The 16,793-nt window shown below is 39.3% G+C and overlaps 1 protein-coding gene across 1 annotated transcript in view; it reads left to right on the top strand.

Annotated features, from left to right (window-relative positions):
• PRKAR2A (protein kinase cAMP-dependent type II regulatory subunit alpha) overlaps window positions 1-16,793 on the top strand; it is a 62,602-nt gene that overhangs the window by 38,674 nt on the left and 7,135 nt on the right. Inside the window, exons 3-6 of the mRNA XM_086618892.1 lie at window positions 5,104-5,156; window positions 6,764-6,847; window positions 8,205-8,311; window positions 13,706-13,859. Of these exons, the coding sequence (XP_086475018.1) occupies window positions 5,104-5,156; window positions 6,764-6,847; window positions 8,205-8,311; window positions 13,706-13,859 (398 nt within the window). The remainder of the gene's footprint in view (window positions 1-5,103; window positions 5,157-6,763; window positions 6,848-8,204; window positions 8,312-13,705; window positions 13,860-16,793) is intronic.

The following is a 16,793-nucleotide window of genomic DNA, read 5'->3' as shown; positions in this document are numbered from 1 at the left end:
CGCAGTTCATCTCGACGACATCGCTTTGGAAGTGCTTGCTTTAGCAACTCAGCTGTCAAAGAGGGAACGACAAGCCACTGGAAGTGGTCACCTTTCCAGCTGGCGTAGTGCTCCCAGAAGAGGCTGTGCATCTGTCCCTTGAGAGACAGACTTAAGAAATGTTTGAAGCTTTGGCAAGCTCAAGTGCAAAGAATGTAGCCTTAAATGTAGTGCAAGATTACTGATCCGAATAAATAACTGGAAAAGTTGTTCTGTGTGTGCTGTTCTTGGTGGATTTTCATTAATGGGTCTCATAGGATTGATTGGCAATGCATCCTCATAAGTAAAGATAGGTGAATAGGATTTTGCTCCCTAGTGCAGAAAGCGCTATACAAAATTGCAAAGAGAATATGACAGATCATGTCTTTGCTGCTTCTTCCAGTAACAGCAGAATCATAGAATGGTTTGAGTTGGAAGGGACCTGTGTAGAGATGATCTAGTTCCAACCTCTCTGTCACAGGCAGGGACACCTTCCACTAGACCAGGTTGCTATCAACAAAGCATCCTCCTTACATCAGAATGTAGAATTTTCATGTCCGATATGAAAATTTTTCCTCCACTTGTGTGTGTCTGAAGGTCTTCAGGCCTCAGCCTCTTGGCTGCTATTTTGAGAAAAAAGTGAGCGATGTCTCAGCTACCGGATGGTATGCATTTCTCACAAAGGCTTTATTTGGTTATGGGAGCTGAGTGCTGAACTATTATGCAGATTTCATAGAGTTCAAGGACTTCAATCTTGACAAAACACAAATGTTGCGGAACAATATTATCTTGGGAGTGATTAAAACTTGCCTAAACAAAGGTGATGTTTGTACTGGCAAACTTTTCTTGCAACTTCTCTCCCTATTCCTTGCTTTCCCCTCACCCATCCACTGCTTGTGTCATTGCCACAGCTAGAAAGATCTTGGTTGCTTTCAGATGCTGTCACCTGCATAACAAAGCAGTGATCAAGCTGTATAATTTCTGAGCGTTCAGAAGTGTTAACAGATGTGCCTGTTCTTGAAAGCCAAAGAAGGTGCCGAATGAGGAGAACGCTAAACTAGCTGTAGAAGCTGCAGAAGCTAAGAGACTAAACGTAGATGTAGGATAAAAGCCCGAATTTCTTTATATCGTAAAGCGTCTTAAAACTGAAAAATGTTCTGAAGCTGTTTGAACTATGTGGGTAGATTTGGAAGGAAGCTTGATCTGCATGATGTGTGCTGATATAGCTGTAGCATTGGAAATACGCAATTGAGGCGTGTGTCTCACTAGTACCTGACTTTCACTCATGCATTCATGCTTAGCGTTTGCTCAAGGGCAGAGCTGTGCTGAAAATCTCACATAGGAAAGGTGTGATTTCAGAAGTCACTTTAAATTATATCAAGATATTTGAGCTTTAGGTTGCACATTTAAAAAAACTTTCTTCCCCAGGAGGGCAGTGCAGCAGTGGAGCAGGTTAGCTAGAGAGAGGCGCAATCTTCACCCAGGGAGGTTTCCAGGTCAGCCCCAATCTAGGATTGCAAATAGCTCTCCTTTAAAGGGGTAGCTTGGACTGGATGACCTTCAGAGAGAGATCCCTTCCAGCTGCTCTTTCAATGAATCTGAAAAGATGCTACCAACACATTTCTTCAGGATAATCTTGTGAGAATAAGCTTGCCTCAGAATACTTGTTTTATTGGGACACCGAAATAGTTAATATGTGAATTCAGTTATGTATAAAATAGTGGGGCAAGTATGTTTTCACTCCATCAAGATGAAAGATCAAATGGTTTTTCATTGGGACTGGCTGTACTGTAACCCGCAATTCACTAGCCTTCAGGGGTCCTGAAATTAACTTCTACCAATTTCTGACAGGGATTGGCGGAGTTTAGGGTAACTATGCTATTTTTTTTTTTTTCAGTCGGAAGACTAGAGAAGCAATACTGTTTGAGCACAGATAACATGAAACATATTGAAGATAAGACTGACATGCAGATCTTGACACATAATATGTTAACCAGTGCAGACTTCCACAAGTAATTTGCCAATTAAAAATAGTGGGAAGAAAAATTGGACGTATTGCCACGTAAACCACAGGATGGTGTTGACGTAATGTCCACCTTTTCTTTGCATTAGTCATGTTTTAAAATATTTGGAAAATGCTGTTGGTTGTTATAATATGAGTAGGCTGAAAAGCTTTCTGTGGGCTTTCCAGCATATCACAATATTAATTTAAGCTTAAGGTCAGAATTAATCATTTTTGTCTCTCTCCCCTTTTTTTTTTAACCATCTCACAACAGATATGTTACATTAAGTGTTACAGCTCTGCCTGCAAGTAAATAAAGTCCTGTCAATCAGAGCTGTCAGTTGAAGTCCAAAATGTCCACCCTACTGCTTCTACATGAAAAAAGAAATCTCGGCAGGAGGTTGAAGAACGAGAAGTATAATGGGAAGGCTTTCTACATGACAGCATGGGAAGAAGTAGTATTTTTGCCACATTTTTACTGTATTTCTGTGGTGCCCATTCATGAGCACTACAGAAGTGATTTCCATATGTAAGGGAAGGATGCTAAGTCCTAGTCTGTATTCCTCAGAGGGCTTTATGAAGCTGTTTTCGCCTTTACTGGACAAAATGAAATAGGGGAGACTTACATGTAAAAATCTCAGCCAAAGCCATTTGATACTACAGTTGCAGAGAACTGTGTTGCTTTGATTGCTGTATGTTTTAAGATAAGATTTTGCTCTAATGCTGTAGTCTTAGCCATGGTAATTAAACTTGTTTTCCCAAGGAGATCTTGAAGACGATTTCCTCAATTCCAACCATGTTCTTAGCAATAGCTTCCCTGCAGTTCAGGCAGGAGCAAAATCTAATTTGTGGCTTAATATTGAGAGTTTAAATGATAGAATGACATAATGAAGTACAAAGATCTCTGAATTCGTAGAGACATGACTTGAACGTGCTTATATGCCAGGTACTTTCAGAAACATATGGATTTATAGTATGTTCTATAGTGCATAATAAAAAATTGAACTCTAATTACTGGTAAGATATGCTGGTTGTAAAGAATAAAGATACTTTTTGTCTACAGTTTCACCGTGTTGTTTAAACCAAGGAGCCTTTCTTCTAAAATTTTCCTTATTAGAAAACCCAAAGCTTTCACAATAGATTTTGATCCTTACTGTAACATGAAAGGAGGAGGAAAGCTTTCACATCAAAATGCTAATAGTGTTCTCTTTGTTAGTGCCTTTGTATTGCATATTAAGTGGATCTTTGCCTATCAGTCCAAGTTCTGCAGCTTTGTAGGCATCTTCCTTCCCATAATAGCTATGTTTGGACTGTGTCGTGTACTATAGGGTTTTTTTCTCAGCTGGGGAAGAGTGCTGTTTGTCCTTTCTAAAGTATCTGCCCTAAATGTGGGTGGACCGCTCTGTTAAACTGAAAGCACGTGTTTGTTGTAGGTGTACTGTTAATACACCGTTTCTATATTGTTAAATGATGCAAACCAGAAGAGCCAGGGCGACACTGGGTTTATTGTGTGAGCAATAACTACTCTTTAAACACCTAATGATTACATGATTGGATTTTTACATTGTGGTTTGATAAATGTAATGCTTGTGTTGTATTCCAGTCTCTTCAACCTATCCATGAAGAAAAGGAATTAAAATCCAATTTATTAGGAAAGACTGGTACCTTTTAGGCAGAAAAAAAAAAAAAGCAAGTCTTTCCTAGCAAATTATGCTGGACTTGTGCATTTTTATAGTCCTTTTGAAAGTGTGATGACAAGGTCAATAGTCCTGTGTGCATTTTCAAGTTATTTGCAAGTTGCTGAATGCTAGGCCTTCTAGATTTTTATTTTTTTAAAAAATTTGCTTATATTTATTTATACTTTCCAAGTCCATTCAGTGATTAGATGTCACTGCAGTGAGCTTCTGGGCATTCTGCCAAGTCTTCAGTATTGTCAGGATGCTGGATAAAGTACAAAGAAAAATGCTTGTCTATGTTTCCTTCTAAAATTTTACAAGTAGCATATAGCCTCAGGAGTGAAACCACCCTTTTTAAAGTCAGAGCAGAACTAGATGGAAACAGGACTGACTGTCACTTTCTCTAACTATCCGTACAGCTGGTTAGAGTGTAGAGTTCACTTTGACATGTACGAACTGCAGATGTCCATGAATTAAAAAGAAAGTCTGCACTAGACACACAGGCTTTTGGCAGCCAAAGGTGTCTATGTTTAATATTGTAAAATTGTATAACAGTGTAATGGGTAAGATAAGCCTTTTCTGAAGTATTAAAACCAAACAAAAATGATTTGAAATTTTAGAAGCTCACTATTATCATTACCTCTCTTACAATTGATCCTGTAGTTATGACAACATGTTTGGCAGAGCCTTGTTCCTATGTACTACAGTGTATGGTTTCCACAAATGTTCTCTTCCTTTACAAAAAAAAAAAACCCAACCACTTTGTGTAATTTTTAAAGTTGTTCTTATATTGCAACTTGACATTCATTTGATTCAAATGAGGTAAGATATAGGACCATATGGGGAAGGGACAAGCCACTAGTTTTTGTTATAGTTTTTGACCATAGACTATGGTCAAGCTGATTGTTCGTTTCTCACGTTAATTTCTGTGTAAATGTCATTTCTCTGTATCAAAAAAAAAACCCAAAATATAGATACTCACTTGCAAATCTGTCGTGAGGTGGAGTGCCACATGCCTCCTTGTACTCTTTTTTTAACTGCGTTTTGCTGTATACTTTGCACTGCAAAGAACAAAGCAATCTAGCTGCAGTATTTTTCCCCTGTGTTTTAGAGATGATGTTTGTAAATGAATCTGAATGGAGATTGTTATGCTTTGGTAAGAACTGAGAGGGAATTGGTATGCATGCTTTGGAGTACTCACTAGGCAAGATTACCATGAGAGTTAGAGAACAGCTATGCTGTGCCTGCTCAGAGAATAAGCCTCTGACACTGTAACGACATAAAACCAAAAGTGATTTTTGTTTTTCCTGTAGGAAAAAAAAATATAGAAGAAAGGAATTTAAACTTGATTTGTTTGATGTTCTCATGTAATTGCCTTTCTTTACTAATTTTCTCTCTTCTTTCAAGTTTGTGCTGAAGCTTTCAATCCAGATGAAGACGAAGAAGATACAGAACAAAGGGTAAGAATGAGTGAATTGCATCATGCGTGGTTCTCTCTGCAGTTTGACAGGCAGATGTCTGTACGTCAGCTTTTCCTTACCACTTGTGCATTGCGTTCTGAGAGGCCGTGTGGTATGCTGACACTGACAAAGTGACATTGCTCTGAAATTTAGGGCCACTTTGTCTCATGCACTTTATTAGTCACTATAGCTTTAATATAATTTTACTTCAAAGGACTCAAGAGCTGTGCTTAAGTCTACCATCTATAAAAGTTTGGATATTTTCCTTTCTTAATTATCTTAAATGCTTGTTGAGGCAATTCCTAGAGCAACCATGCTGTTGTGAAGAATTAGTTAAGCTTTACCACAGCTGTTTCTTCATGGGTGCTTAAAATTCCTCACGTGCTTTTTACTGCCTTTCTTGTCAAAGCAGTTCTGCCTGGGTAGGAGAAATACTTTCTTGAAATATTTTAAGGCTGTGGCCACCTGTTGTTCTATTGGTTTTGAAAGTTGGAAATTTCTAGGAATTGCAAATCCGGATACCGTAGTTGTATTTCTTTAGAGATACATTTATGTAAGCAAATCCTGTAGTCTGGCTGGTGAGGGTCAATGTTTTCTCTATGGACTTTTGGTGTTCCATTTCCAGATTCCATCTCAAGGATGCTTGCACTCTGCAATGAAAATCTAAGCCTAATTTAATTTCTCTTTTAAAAAAGAAGATACTTCATAAATAAGATGCTATAAAAAGAAAAAAAGACTATGAGTGTGTCCGATCATCCAAATGTTTGTAAACCTGGATACATTCATTCCATCAAAAATCTTAATTTTCCAGACTGCTGATTCAATGTTCAATTTTTTTTTTTTTTAAACAAGGTTCTGAGATCTGCTCAACTTTGGACAATTAGTTTTCTTGAATGCCTACTAATATAACTGTTTTTTGGAAATCTTGTTATTCCAGAAATACAGTTAATGTGGTGAATGTGACGTAATTAATATTTTTATATATGTTTTCATAATTAGCCCTCAACAAGCACATATATAAACATTTTTATGACACAGTGAGTGTTGGTTCCTTTAACCTCATGAGATGTTTGTAATTCGAAAGAAATAAAAAAAAATCTCGAACAGCACAGCTTTTATTTAACTAATTTTGTTGAAAAAAAATACACTTCTTAGATAACTTCTGTTATTAGATAGGCTGAGATACATATGTATCATAAATCTTATAAACCACCTGTAGGCCAACAATAAGTATCCTGGGACTAATATAGGCAGGGTTTAGAAAGAAAACTGTTGACTTTTTCCTCTGTTCCAAATGCTGAAGCCTTGATTGTATCTATGGCTGGGTTAGAAGGGAAGGAAAAGGAAAAGGCATCCTCCTCTTTCTTGTCTTTCTTGACTGTTATTTTGCATGTGTCAATTGTCAGCATAATATTTTTCTTATGTCTCTCTCATTCTGTCTTGCATTGTATGTTATTATATAAATGCTGTTTATGCGAACAACAAAAAAGAACGGTATTCTTTGACACTTTTAAATTGTGTTCTGCTTTTTCACTCTGAAATGAAGGTTCAGTCTGCAATCATATTTCTTTGTTGTCATGACTGTTTTGTTTTACTTCGTTTTAAAGGTAGTTCATCCAAAAACTGATGAACAGCGATGCAGACTACAGGAAGCATGTAAAGATATCCTGCTCTTCAAAAACCTAGATCAGGTAATAATCACTTTAAGGAAATCTTAACTGGAGTTGATGGTTTGTAGGTACAGGTAATAGCATGATCTAACAATCCAGACACTTGTTTACATGTGATAGTTCATGAATTATTGATCATATGCAGGCTGGATTGGGGCATGTGTTTGGAGGTCAACCATCGATGAACAATATAAACAAACATGTCAAATTGTCAGTTACCATGACTGTCAGATCCCTCTCCCTGCAAATTCCTTTTTTTTAATGTCAGATAAAAGTAGGTGGTTTTTTTTAGTTCTTCAAAAAGTTTCCTTGAAAGCTGTCCTTTCCAAGACTGGCCTTTCACTGTTCTGGGGTTCCTGTTGTCATTAATCCTATTTACTTAAGACGTTTTAGAGGTTCCTTTTGTAAGTAACCTGATGATGTACAGTAAAAAATGAAACGTATTTAAGAACATTCAGTAGGTGTATGTACAAAATGCGATCACCATACAAATTTAGTTGGCCAATCTTTTAGCTTCCAGCAAAATCACCCAGAAGCAAAAATAAGAACCAGTTTATATTCAAAGATGACTTTGAAGAACAAATTTGAGCTGAGAAAGTGGGCTTGGAAAAATACTGCTTCTTGGGAAAAGCTTTCTAAGCAGCAGAGAAGTAATGGAAATTATCTGAACTGCAACTGTTAAAAGACTCAGGCTTTAAGATAGCACATGACTCATAAGAGAAACCTAGCTTGAGTCTGCTGTGCAGACCAGTATCCCATTTTCTGTATGGTCTCCCCATCTGTGTACCTATCTGATCTCATCTTGTACTGGAATTGAAGGTCCTCTAAGACCCAGACTGTGTAGGGAAATAACTTCATACAGAATCTTTTTCAGTATAGTCCTGATCATGACTGGGTCTCTTAGGTGATGACAGTGCACATTACTAATAAATTGTGGTGCAGTTTCTAGACATACGTACATATAATGAAATATATATACTGTTGACATAAATCAATGTGCATCCATTGCAGTGAAGCCGTGTCAGATCATACCAAGTGAAAGCTTGCTGTACACGGGCGCTTTGGCACTGAAATGTTATGCATAAGTTAAGCCATTTGGACATAAATTTCAGATAATAGCTCTTCTGTAATGGAAGCAGCTATGTTTGTCTGCATTATTGAACTTATAAGCTGGAAACAAGTGAGGTACTTACTAGTGGACATCAGCGTTTAATATCAGTATTACATATTATTTGCATACAGTAAAAATAATGCAATGCATGTTCCACTTCACTATCCAGATCAAGTCAAATGAACTTGCCCTTGTCCAGCAATAATGCTAAGGTGTATTTTCTGAGAGTTTTTTTTATTCCCCTCCACCCTCTTGTTCATTTTATAGGAGCAGCTGTCTCAGGTCCTTGATGCCATGTTTGAGAGGAAGGTGAAACCTCAGGAACATGTGATTGACCAAGGTGATGATGGAGACAACTTTTATGTCATTGAGCGGTAAGCAGCGGTGCCTTTGAAACGTAGAGTATGTTTCTTTTCAATTTTTTAGAAATAGCAGGGAATGCTACTGCAGGACAGTTTTTGAAGGAAACTTACTTTTTGCAGTCATTGCCTCTTCCTTTGATCTTTTTGTTTTCCTCTTTAGACCCCCATTCACTTTTGGACCATTTGCCCAGAGGCAATCGAATTTGACCAGAGGTGGACATTTCAAACCTGCTGGGTTTTAACCCATTCTGGGTGACTGCGTAAAAACTCAAATACCCCTTTCTCTCAGGGAAGGGCCGCAGCAGGACCTTGCCTGTAATCTGTTCAGTTCAGCTTTTGTGCCCATCAGCACGTGCGTAGCTTAAAACCAGCCGTATCACATGCTGTCTCTAGACCAGGATGTGTTTTTTCTGAAGAAAGGAAGGGGAAAAGCAGTAAAAGAAACCATGTGGTAAGGGAAAGGATAGGGGATTATTTTGGGGAAGGAGGGTATGGGGAATAATAATCCGTGGTCATGACTACCGTGGAACAAGCAGGACTTGGTCCAATCAGTGTTGATCGCTGACTTTAGCAAGACTTATCGTCACTTTACTTCTGTTGGTCATGTGATCTGTATTTGGAGAGTTAAAGGTGACATTTTGCAATTTCTTGCATCAAGGAAATTAATATGATGATTTTGTAGGCCACATATATGTGCAACAGGCTATATATAATAGATATGTGTGTGCATGCACATTTTGAGTCTCTTTTACCCTTTTGGAAGAAATTCTGCCTAATGTTACTTTTAATCACCATACTTGAAGAAGAATTAAGGACAGATTTATTTCCTCCTGTAATATTAAACAGCATATTACTGACAAATTAGAAATGTCTGTTGGAACAAAGTCTTAGTAAACTACTCTTTTTGACGCACTGTTATCTTAGTGATAAGGAAATAACAGCACCATTAATATTGTATTAAAAATTTTTCAAAGCGTGTATTCAAGACAACGCGTTGCCTTTTGGATTGTCATTTATGCTGTGTTTATGGAATTTGCCAAACAATTTCTAGGTTAGGAATTGTTCATTTTAAATGATCCTTGTTCATTTTAAGGACACTCCCCTTTCTGATTAGTGGAATTACAGAACATAAGGCTACTTGAAACATATTCTGACCATATGCCCGTTCCCCTGTCCTCTACTATACCATCCCATTAGCCTAAACCAGTGCTCTGTTTCTACACTCAGCAATCTCCCTCAACTGCTCTGCCTCAGAGCAATCCCATGTTCCTTCTCTTGCCATGTTCACTGGGGAGGTCAGGCTGTCTCAGGTAAGAGTAAGGTACTGCAGATCAGAACTTGTGTAAGCCAGAGCCACCAGGTCTGCAAAGATGAGATGTATGCAGAGCAGTGGTTCCTAATCTTGAGGGAACTTAAACTCAGTTTGGGAGCCTCTCAAAAATGTTTGATACCATCAGCCTATTTTAATTTGTTTCTGTGTAAGACCCTTAACCTGTTGGTTACTAAAAAGATCTTCCTGCTGTGAGTTTTAACCTAAAATAAAGAAGTGAAATGGAACTTTATCTTTGATATTCAGGTAAATGTTTTTATGATCTCTGTTCTACAGATGTAATGCTATTCCACAACGTTTTTTTTTCTGTCAAGGAGTTGGGTTGGAAGATTTCAGGCTTTTAAGTTTCTGTTTTGTTTTACTCTCAAGGTATAATGTACCAGTTATATAAATATGTTGTCAAAAGTATGTGGCAGAAAGGCTATACAGTGAGGGAAATTAAACTCTGTGCTGTCTAGCAATAGAGCATACCAGCCTTTGCTGTGAACACCAACTCAGCTGCAACTCTTATGTAGGCTATTCAGTTGTTACAAAGAATTCTATGGTTATTAATCTTATGCCCCACTCTCTCCCTTTCCAGTCTTCCTCCCTTCCAGTCCTCCTCCACCTCCCACCCCCTCATTTTTTTTCATGCAAAAGAATAGGAGGATACCAGTGCTTATGGAAAGCTACAATATTTCCACTTGCCTGCAAGTGCAAATTCAGAGGACTTTGGCTCTTTCAAGGCATCCGTAGGCATTTGTCTTGTTACTTTAAGTCAAGTCATTAATGCCTAAATATCCCTCAGGATTAGTTTCTTCCTATCTGAATGAACAGTGACTTTGTGTTACAAGTGTAACTTTTAACTTCTTGCCTGCATAGAAAAACAGACTTTCTGACACAGGGCTATTTTTTTTTTTTATTCCCCCCCTCAAAGTCTTCTGGTTGTAATACTTTCTCACCACATCACTTCTGTCTAAGCGTCTTTTACCATGCACAGAGGGACAGCAGGCAGGCTAGATGCAACGTGAGGATGCAGCAGCTATTCAGTGTTTACTGCATGGAAGAGAGCTAAGACAGATGTGTTGCATGGCTAAACGTTAGTATGCTCATCACTGCCGAGGAGGCACCTGATGAGTCTCTGCTGATTGAGCAGTCATCACTCAGGAGGGGCAGCGTTGGCCTCTGCCTCTTGGAACAGGCTGATCCACAATCTTGCTGAGTTGCCACCTTCTGCTTTTCTGCTTTTTTTCTTTGGGGTTTTATATTTTCTTATGTCAGTATTTTTCTTTTGAGTCCTTGAGCTCCTAATGATTACCATCTCAAAAATTACACTTCGGTCTGTGGTTTTTTTTATTCTTATCTTGCAGGGCTTTAGCTCACAGACTGTCTCAAAGCTCAGTAACAATTTTCTCAATAAAGCTGAGCCAAGGTCAGCCAGTGGTGCCTCACCAATTTAGTCCTTGGGCCACAGGCAGCTGAATGCTTGGCTGAAGGTTATGTGACTATAGCTATTTGGAAATAAAGGGCACTAGTAAGTGACTTTCAGGCTGAGGGATGGGAAGAAGTTGTTGCATTTCACTTAAAGTGCTTATAGATGGCTCTTCTAGATCAAAAAGACCTCTGAAGATTGTTGCTTCTGGTGCCTCTCAGAGAATCATAAAATAGATATTGAACATGACTAGAATTAGTGAAACTTTCCATCAACACTAATCCTTATTTAGTTCACTGTTAGCATGCTGTTGGTTTCTTTCTCTCTCTTAGGTGTGAGTAACCAGTATAGTGTAAAAAGTGTCTGGTAAGGATGTTATGCAGTCTTCATGTGCGCAGCTTCCTCTAGCATTCTGGGTGACAAAGAGACTAAATTTCTTGGATCTTCTGACGTGTCTGAATCTCGCCCATCAACTATTGATCAAGTAGCCAAACTCTTCTCTGGGTCTGAAAAGCTTTGATACAGTAGGCCCTCAAGTCATTGTGCAAAACTTCCTCACTTTGATGTATTTTGTTTGTTTTATGCATGTAATATCCACTTTGTGGAATCTCCTACAAACGAAGCTGGCATAAAGCTGTCCTATAGTATGTTTTTTTTAGGTGCAGCAGTGTTGGGATAACTAACAAACCCAGGCCTGTCAATCAGTAATCCTGGAAGACCCTCTGCTGTTAATACTAGGCAGGTCTCGCCAATGAGTCTTCCCGTACTTGTTTACCATGGGAAGTTTCACCTACTGTCTTTTCTGATGATTCTTTTTTTTTTCTTCTCTCTCTCTCTCTTTTTTTTTTTTTTTTTTTTTTTTTCCCTTGCGTGTCTAATGATGTTCTGGGAAATAATACCATTCCTTCGGACAAAGATCTAAACTCCTGGGGAAAACTATGTGCATGTTCAGCTGCTTAAAGCCGGGAAGGTGTTCCCTACCTGCTTTTCTCCAGGACATATTTTCTAAAGTCTTTTAGGCCAGTGTCCAGTCCTCAGATGATCTCTGGTGTCATAGCCAAGAATTAATCAAGCCTAGTCAAGTTATATTTTTAATTATTTTTTTAAAGCCCCAAGCAGAAGACAGTCCTGGGGATGTTACAGACACTTATTTGACTTTGACTTTTAAAGGGCTACCCTTCTGTGCACAGCCTGTTTCTTCATATCCAGTTGCTGAGGTACAGTTTGATGCAGATTTGTCTCTTGAGCTTTGACTCACTGGACTTGGACCTGCTTCTTTATCAGAGTAGTCTTTTGATTCTTAGTAAATTCTGGGATACTTAACTTCAGTATAATGTAGGAAGCATGCCTCTTGGACAACAGGGTGAGGAGGCCTTTCCAATTTAAATAGGTTATACCTCCCTATGAACAAAGTGCAAGGAGGCTTCTGGTACTTCAACACTTTCCTCTTGGTCTGCTCAGAGATCCTGGCTAGATGTCAGTAGTTTTAGAGTGCTTTTCTGTTTCTAGATGTGAGCTATAACAGAAAAAAAAAAAAATAGTTTAAAAACCTTTTAGGTCAGCCACTTTAACTGGAAGCCAGTATGACTAGAGTGGAACCTGTAATATTCTGCAAAACTGCTGGAAGTTGCTTACCTATGCTTCCTAAGCTTGTGCATCCTACAGTGTCACCTCAGCACACAGAGCTTTGAGAGTGGAACAGATGCTCTTGAAGTTTGAACACTGCATGCTGTAACCTGTGTTCTTCAGTAGCCACACCTACATGAAAATGGTGATAAAATGGTTGGTTCAGCTGTCAGCATGCTCTGAGTCACAGCATGGTGTGAAGTTGAACTGAGTGATAAAAGTTTTAGTCATAAGGGAGTTACTAGACAAATACCAGGTGAGAAATGTTTGCCTCTGGAGATGTCTGTGCTGCAGCATAAAGATGTGGCATGCGTAACATTCCCGAACTAGCTTTAAATCCTCCAGCTTGAGGATCAGTATGTGCTGCTCATAGTAAGACTGAGCGGTTTGCACTGCGAAACTCACTCAGTACATTGGCTTTGTAAAGGAGAGCCCTTTCTATGATCTTTGTGCTTCTACAGCATCCCTGTTGTCCATACAAGAGTTAGATAGTTTGAATCTAACGTGGGCATATGAAGATACAAGCTACAATTGCATCTCGGGGTTACAATACAGACATACCCTTAAGCTGGAGTTGGGGCAAAACCATGGAAGCAGAGGAGCAGCTGGACTGAGTTTATCCCAAAGGTACTGCAGCAATGGTGTCACTGAAAAAGCAGGTATCGATGGATCCAAGTCACTCGGAAGAGGCCTCGCTGGATAACACACATGCTGTGAAAAGAGATACTGTTAAAGACTATGAAACTACCTATCACCCTGGCCACAATACTTAAAATAGCAATGTCAAAATTCTGTGCAGAGGAAAGCAAGGAGATCTTGCCCAGATCTAACAGGAGTGAAATGCTTTATTAAGAGAGAATTATTATGAAAATAGTGTAGATGGAAGCAGCTTAGTATCAGACAATTGGAAAACTCAATAAAGTATGTTTCATCTCACCCAGCAAATAAATACGACTATTTGTATAACAGCAAAAAGCTGTTTTTATGATCTGTATTGGAATGCTATCTAATAAAAAACATCTATTCCATTGTTTTCCAGGGGATTGTATGATATTGTTGTAGCAAAAGACAACCAGTCACGCTGTGTGGGCCGCTATGATAATCATGGTAGTTTTGGGGAACTGGCATTGATGTACAACACTCCTCGAGCTGCCACCATTATTGCCACAACAGAAGGAGCCCTTTGGGGACTGGTAAGGAACAGAAGTTACTCTCATCTGCATAATATTTTAAACACTATCTCATCACGTCCAGTGCTTCTCTTGGTATGAATCCTTGTGCTAATAGCTATTTTATCATGACCTGTTATCTCACCTCCTGGCACATGAGATCCATTGTGCAAATCTTTTTGGCCACCTTTCTAGAACAGCTTGTCTGTAAAAAACTCTTATCACTAGTTTTATCTGTTCCTTTATTATTTTGCATTTGCTGTAATCAGGGCTTTTGTTGGGGGGACAGGGGGAGAACCATAGTTTTCTTTTCATCCTGCAGGGGACAGTGGAGGCATGTATTTTATGGGAGGGGGAAACAGTATTTAAATGATGTTCTTTATTTTTGACTTGCCTTCCTACCATTTTGTCTGCTTTAAGGGGAATGGGAAGGTGTTAAATACCTTCTTGAGGATGTCAGTAATTTGAAGAGCTAGGAAAACTGCCCAAAGCTTTGTTTTTCTTCAAAATAAACTGTCCTAATGTTTCTGTTCCCTTTGTGTTACCTTGGAAGAAGTTCTCAGGTCAGCATGACCTATGAGATACCAAGCTAAATGATGCAGTTGCTTTGTCTCTAGCCCAGCAGTGTTGAATGTGAAGCTGTAGACATTAGTTTCCTTTTTCAGTTCTTTTCTCTGTACTATTTGGATAGGGTTATTTTCACAGTGCTCTCTTACTCATCTGTGAGGGCTCACATAATAAGCGGATTGTGTGATCAACGAAGCGTTTGAAGCCAGAAGTGTTGTATGCTTTCTGTATGCGCTGGGCTCCTCGGCAACTATCGCTGCGGGTTGACCATGTGTTGTGACCTTGATTGTAGGACTGATAAGCAGCTACACACGGTGTGCTTATGCAAGCTCAGCACTTGCTGAGAGAACTGACTTCTGAATTCCCTTTTCTTTGTGAGCTGAAAGAAAAGATTTTGGTAAATCAACCAGGGAGTAATGTCAGAATCTAATTTCTTGAACAAGGCAGAACAAAGCAACTACCTGCAAGCTGAGCTCATTCATAAAAGGAAGAAAATGAGAAGATGATTCTTTGTTCCAGTTTGCCTTTGAAAAGATCTGAACAAATTGGATTGATTTTGGGCTTGTTTTTTTTCTGAATTGTATTCACTTTTAATCAGCGAGGTGTAGTTAAAGGAGGACCTCTGGCTAGTCATCTGTCCTGTGGATATTTTATTAGCTAAGGCTGCATTTTCCTACCTGAAACTTTGGTTATTTCTTCCAGTTATTCTGTCGTTGTCATGTTTTATTGTACTGTGTTGTGCCTGATGTAATTTAAACATATTTTTATAAGTCTGCAGAAATCATTGCTAAAGCTCACAGGTTTTCTGCTGTTTAAGAAATGTGCATTACTCCTGCTGCATTGCAGACTTAGGCCAGCAAAAACCTGGAAGGCTCAGGCACAAAGTGGTTATCAAATGTGGGTCTCTTGGAGCAGAGAAATGTCCTCAGCCTTTGCTACTGAACATGTCTAGGGAAAACCTCATGATCATGCACGCTTCCTTCACTGCTCTGCCTTTTTTGTTCGAATATTGCTGCTTTTACTCCCTCGCTGATATTCTGTAACACATTAATTTTCATTTTTTTATACTTTTGCAATTCCCCTGTTTCTATGCCTTTCTGCTTCTCCAAACATAAGAATTTCTTTAAAAAAATAAAAATAAAACAATCCCTCATGCTTTGTCATCTCTTGTTCTCCTTTGTATAACAAAGGACAAACAATCCCTCATGCTTTGTCATCTCTTGTTCTCCTTTGTATAACAGTAATACCATTCTTCCCTTCATCTTTCACCTCCTTCACCTTTTATACTCCAGCAGTGTCACCTGGATCAGTCATTGTTTCATGTTACAAGTATTTGCAGCCTGCATCCGATAAAACCGTTCACTTACTTGAAAACACCTCTTCACCTCAAAATGTCTCTGCTAGGGTGTCAGTTGATGTTTTCAGAAAATGAGATGCAGAGCAATGGCTCTCAGGACTTCGGGAGTTTCTGCTAATATATAAACTTAAAATATAACTCTTTTTTTTTTGGTAACATTTTCCTAACCAAATTTCTGCTCCTTTCCTCTGACTTTTTGGTTTTCATTTTTACACTTAGGGCCTCGCCCCGTGTAAGGTAACTCTGCAGCTCTCGCTGTTTGTAATTGGGTGCTGATCCTAACAGGGACCACGGGCACTATTGTGGCACAAGCACAAAAATAAGTGCCCTTCCCCTTAGCCTGGACGTGCGTTTAGTTTCAGCTCTCTCGTGCCCTTTCTCGTCGGTGTTTGCCCGCAGCGGAGCTCTGCCTTTTCTGGGTGGGAATAAAAAGCGTTTCGTTAAGCTCTCCGACAATGAACTCTCAAACATGTCTGCCGGCGCAGGTAGGGAGGCAGGAGCTGTGGATAACCGGGCGAGTTCGCCTTCACTCGGGCACGTAGTGCCGCCCAGTGGCCACGGAGCGTGCACAGCACTAGCCACTGCCAGGGGAAAATCCTACCCCAGCCGGAGGGGCGGCAGGGGGGTGGGTGGGAATCTTGCCCAATGTTTGGGCTTCAGAAAACAAACCAAACAATTTTTCCATCAGGAGGGTGCTTGTGGGACGTGCGGACAGCTGGCAATTAGGAAGTAGTCGTTGCAAAAGGCTGCCTCTCGGATCCGAGAAGGTGGAGGAGTGAATCAAGCCTGTTGCTGTTTGATACTGTTCCTAATCTATTTGAGACCACTGTAAACCTCCAACTTAATTTTGAAGTCTGTGACTCAAGTAGAGAAGAATCCAATTCATACTTAATCCTGCACTTGTCTTAACAAATAAGTGTTGGAAATTCCAATTTCCAATGGCTTCAGCAAGAAGAGCATAACTTCTTCATTGTATGTGGAAGCGTGATATTAACAAAAAGCCAAACAAAACCCAAAAGCTCAGCCCTGAAAAA

Source organism: Tauraco erythrolophus, chromosome 12, assembly GCF_009769465.1.
Source record: "Tauraco erythrolophus isolate bTauEry1 chromosome 12, bTauEry1.pri, whole genome shotgun sequence".
NCBI classification, from domain to species: Eukaryota; Metazoa; Chordata; class Aves; order Musophagiformes; family Musophagidae; genus Tauraco; species Tauraco erythrolophus.
The sequence above is the reverse complement of the archived record's forward strand: the minus strand, read 5'-3'. Positions and strand labels throughout refer to the sequence as shown.